The 5,000-nt window shown below is 46.9% G+C and overlaps 2 protein-coding genes across 3 annotated transcripts in view; both read left to right on the forward strand.

Annotated features, from left to right (window-relative positions):
• Positions 1 to 2,524, forward strand: part of cds2 (CDP-diacylglycerol synthase (phosphatidate cytidylyltransferase) 2) — a 17,765-nt gene extending 15,241 nt beyond the window's left edge. The window contains exon 13 of the mRNA XM_079756033.1: positions 1 to 2,524. This exon is cut by the window's left edge and continues 728 nt beyond it. The gene's annotated coding sequence lies outside the window, so the exon portion shown is untranslated.
• A 527-nt stretch (positions 2,525 to 3,051) lies between these two features.
• Positions 3,052 to 5,000, forward strand: part of arhgap25 (Rho GTPase activating protein 25) — an 11,966-nt gene continuing 10,017 nt past the window's right edge. The window contains exon 1 of one of the 2 annotated variants that reach the window (XM_079748790.1): positions 3,052 to 3,555. In XM_079748790.1, coding sequence (XP_079604916.1) covers positions 3,492 to 3,555 — 64 coding nt within the window. In that variant the 5' untranslated portion in view covers positions 3,052 to 3,491. The remainder of the gene's footprint in view (positions 3,556 to 5,000) is intronic. The other variant, XM_079748789.1, reaches the window with a different exon arrangement.

The raw sequence follows: 5,000 nt of genomic DNA on the forward strand, positions 1-5,000 counted from the left end.
ACTCTGTTCTGTGGCGCCTGTCATGTCGTGCTGTGATTCTGTGGGAACAATTCCATCGATTGTCCATTAGGTTTTATTGTGCCGCAAGTTTTTATTGTAAAAGTATTTTTCCTATTCCACGCCAAATGCTGGTAGAGTTGATCTATCGTACGACGAGATGGCATCATTTAGTTTGTAGATGGAGCGGGCTGTTTAAAAGCAAGGCATCACTCCCCATGTGGCCAAAGGAGTTACTGATCACCGAACCTTAGTTATCTTATATGATGGCCACGCAGGATAAACGCTGCGGTGTGGGTTCATGCTGCTGCTTGCGGTGGGCCTTGGACCATTGACCCATCATTGTTTGGCTGTGCCACTCGGCCAAACGTTACAGGCTCCATTTTAAACACTTAAGTGAGGGACTTCAAACCATTTGCTCTTAGAGAAAAACTATAGGAACAGAAGGAAAGGGAAGACAGCGGCGGCAACGTTCCGTTAAAAGCGTTCTACTGTTAAACGCACTTATCTTGTTGAAATGGTGGACTCGGCGCGTCCCTGCTGTAGTTAGACTGCTTTGTTCTCGTGGCCATCAAGGCGCCCCCATGGGGCTGAAGCCCATCGGGGGTGAGGACGCCTCAGGTGTGTCTCCTGCACTGCCAACACTCATTAGACTGAGACGTCTAACCGTGGCCATAGCCTCCAGACCGGACCAGCACCCAGACTGGTTCTGGACCAGCACCCAGACTGGTATCGGACCAGTATTCCATCTGCCACTCGATGGTTCATCACATTCAAATGGTCAAAGGGTTTCTGTGTTTTTTGTGATCATGTTTTTGTTTGGGTCATTGTGAAGGGGGGTTTCCATAGCGATGTGTTTAGTCTGTTACATGTCGTGTGTTTTCAGACGTGGTCGAATGTCCCGCACTGTCCGGTTCCTTGAGCGTTTCAGATGCCCTCGCCAAAGCCCTGTTGTGTGATTCAAAGTGTGTGGGATCACGTCACGGTGCGGCTGGCGGCCGGCAGATGAGTCGGGGGCTCTGGTTCCTGCGTTGCGTTCATTTGATGAGCGGAACCCACAGGAGCAGAGACCGTGCTGATGGAGGTCATCTACAATGTTACACTTTGACCTTTGGGCTGTTGTTGTTGCTGATTGTGTTCCAACTCCTAAGCTATCGGTGTGTCTGTTACGAAATATTCCATTAATTAGAAAACATTTTTTTAATATATATATTAATATTAAAACATTTTGTCATCACCTCATGCTCTTCTATGACATGTTATCCACATCTTATTTATTTTGCTTTCAAGAGGGAAGCCCTCATCACTGCTGGATACAGAGTTCACTATTCAAGTGAAGTAGAGGTAGGAACTTGCATTGCGAGCAGTTTAACCCTCAGCCATAAGGGTCTTCTGCCAAGCTGATTGAAAAGCTCCCCTGTAACCTGGTGACCTCACAAGTGGTTGTGTTCACCGAGATGTATGCTGGATAGGTCAGTCTAACAGCCTACCTACTGGACTGTAGCAAAAAAGGTTAAAAATGTCACCTAAACAGCGCCCCTTCTGGTGAAACACTGGTCAAGCAATGGTTATGATTTCCTTCTGATTGGCTGACTGTTAGCTTTCTCGGCACTAATTGAACCAATCAAACCATTGCGTGGTTTGGCGCTGTCATTTAGTAACTGTCAATTGAGCCGAGGTCCTATCTTGTCTTGTTGACCATTGGACAGCAATATTAAAAAGTTATACCTACACAGCATGCATCTAACATTTCATTTTATTCATGTTTCCATCAATTCAAGTATTTATATGAAATATAATGCTGTGCACATTTGCATTTGCAGATGATATAAAGTATTGCTGTGCTTTTACTTTGCTACACAAATTTATATATATTATGATCCAATTTCAAAAGGTTTAGCCATAGTTTGTGTTTTTCCTTAATGTAAAGAATTTTAAAATATATATATTTAAGTATAATGCCAATAGCGAAGCGTGTGGAATTTTTAGATATTTATCTCAAGGTTTCTTGATTTGTTTTGCTCAAGGTTTAGCTGAGCTTTTAAGGAAACACTAGAACACTTTAGCAGCCGTTAGTGCTTGACCTCAACCAGTGTGAACAGTAGAACAATTTGTGCCATTTTTCCGTCCTGTTTTATGGGTGGCCACAAGAGGGCGCCACATCCACCTGTCAGTGTCCGTATGCGGACCGAAGTCCCGTAGTAGGAAGTATTTGACCTCTTGCTGTGTCACTGCTATTTCAAACATTCCGCAATTCAACGCCCTCCCTTGGGTTAAGAAAGAGGCACATTCCACTGAAAAAATCACTTTCCCAAACTGAAACCGACACAAGCACTCTTCTTCTGTTGGACGACAGACTGCCATGGGGAATTCACAGGAGTTGCGCGGCCTGACCTAAGAAAGGTTACAAAGTTACATTTGCTTTTAAATAGATTGTGCTTATTCAATTATTACTGTTCAATAGGTTTGTGTTCAGTTGTGGGCCCCAGAAGCTGTTGCATCTATTTACATGTGTTTTGCTTTTTGTTTCCTCAAATACAATAAAAGGAAAAAAGAAAGATTCCTGGATAACAATTCTTTTCCGCTGGCCCCTCCTCCAATTCCCATAGCCCCTCCTCCTATTCCCCTAGCTCCTCCTCCTATTCCCCTAGCTCCTCCTCCTGTTCCCCCTTGGCATGTCAAAGGCATGTTGGACGCATGTTCAACAGCAGCTCTCCAGCTTCAATCTGAACAGGCAGAGTCGGCTTTATTGGCTACACAGTTTTAACAGCCTCACAGTTTCCAGGGCTTCACCATTTCAGCCGGTGAAGAGAGCTGAAGAACCCCCCCCCCCCCCCCACTTCCTAGATCAGAGAGATGATTCCAGTTAAGTTCAGTTGAACTCTTAAGGTCTCCATCCTGAGTGCTGCAGATGACAGGAGGGTTGCGAAACGCTGTTCTCAGAAAGAGACGCTTCAGAGAGACCAGAGACCAGACCTCTGACCCTGGATAGGGAGAGAGAGAGAGAGGGAGAGGGAGAGAGAGAGAGAGAGAGAGAGGGAGAGAGAGAGAGAGAGAGAGAGGGAGAGAGAGAGAGAGAGAGAGAGAGGGAGGGAGAGAGCGAGAGAGAGATCAGTCCAGTGAGTACCTGGATGTAGTAAGAGAGAGAAGCAGAGAGACAGTCCAGAGTGTACCTTGGTGTAGAAACAGAGAGAGACTAGTGTGTACCTGGATGTTGAGGCAACAAGAACAGACTTGTTTAGAAATTGTGAAAAGCAGAAGAAGAAGAACGCATGAGGCAGGAAGTAGGAAGTGTGATACCAGCGGGTTCTGTAGCGTCAGCCTCACTTAGGTCACCTCCTCGTTATCTCTCTAGATAATGTGTGTGCACACATATGTGTGACTGTGTGTGTGTGTGTGTGTGTGTGCGTGGTGTGAGGTCAGATGTGTGTATGTATTTGTGTGGATGTTTATGTGTGTGTGAGGGAGCGTGTGACAGGATCTGATACTGAAGAATGTCTCTGAAACTACCTCGGACATGGGACTTCTCCACCTTCAAGACAGAGACGGCCAGAATAGGTAAGACCTGTCTGTTTGTGTCTAGAAACAGAACGAGGCTTTCCTCCATGAGCAGAGTAAGAGGAAGAACTTTATTCAGACGACTAGACCTGGAGATGATGCAGTTCTCCTCAACCTCAACCATCTATTTGTCTTCTCATCATCACCCTCATGTTCTCATCACTTCAGTGTTTCCATTAACCCAGATGAGCTTTGTGCTTCTAATGTGTTATTTATTATTCAGAAACAGTATGGTTGTTTTATGTCATATGTTAACTTAGACCCTGCTGTTTACTGACAGGATGAAATAATACACAAACATGCTATGGTCAAACAGCTTTTATCAATGTGCAAATAACATGCAGCAGTGGAAACGCCTGTGTGTGTGTGTGTGTGCGTGTGTGTGTGTGTGTGTGTGTGTGTGTGTTTGGTGTGTGTGTGTAGGAGGGTGTGTGTGTGTGTCTGTGTGTGTGTGCGTGTGTGCGTGTGTGTGTGTGTGTGTGTGGGAGGGTGTGTGTGTGTGTCTGTGTGTGTGGGTGGGTGTGTGTGTTTGTGTGTTTGTGTGTGTGGAATTTAGCATAGTGTGCGCAGGTCTTTGGTTCTACAGTAGCTGGCGTGTCTGGAAGTGTTTGAGCGCATGCGTCACAGAATGTGTGTTGCAGAATGTGTGTTTATAGTATATATAGTATATTTGTGTGTGTAACAGTATGTGTGTGCTAGTGTGTGTAACAGTGTGTAGGTACCAGTGTGTGTACCAGTGTGTGTGTGTAGCAGTGTGTGCAACACTGTGTTACTACCAGTGTGTAGCAGTGTGTTAGTACCAGTGTGTAACAGTGTGCGTGTAACAGTGTGTTAGTACCATTGTGTGTACCAGTGTGTGTTACAGTGTGTGTGTAGCTGTGTGTGTTAAAGTGTGTGTACCAGTGTGTGTTACAGTGTGCGTGTAGCTGTGTGTGTACCAGTGTGTGTTAAAGTGTGTGTAGCAGTGTGTGTAGCAGTGTGTGTAGCAGTGTGTGTGTAGCAGTGTGTGTAGCAGTGTGTGTGTAGAAGCCCCATGGTACTGCAGTCGCCGGCGTGTTGGAGATGTTGGTTCAGAGGTCTCACCCCCGCCACAAACACCCCCACCCTAATGCCCAGGGCGGAGGGTGGGGGTGTGGACGGCTGGCCGCGGTTCTCTGGGCGGCCTCTGCCCACCTCCACCCATGGGAACCCAAGGGTGGAGGTGGAACCACAAGGACCGGCTCACTGGGGCAGAGTAGGTGGAGACAGTCTGAGTGTGTGTGTGTGTGTGTGTGTGTTTGTGTGTTTGTGTGTGCGCGGGTGTGCGCGTGAGTTATCCGAGCCTTGGTTTCTAAGTGGGTGCTGAGCCACTGCCGGGGGTTCCTGTATGCCTCAGACGTGTTGCCGCGTTCCCCTCGACTGCTCCCCACTCTCAGCCTCTGGCCTCCTGGGAGCCGACGGAGCCG

The sequence above is a fragment of the Pollachius pollachius genome, assembly GCF_949987615.1.
Source record: "Pollachius pollachius genome assembly, chromosome: 1".
NCBI classification, from domain to species: domain Eukaryota; kingdom Metazoa; phylum Chordata; class Actinopteri; order Gadiformes; family Gadidae; genus Pollachius; species Pollachius pollachius.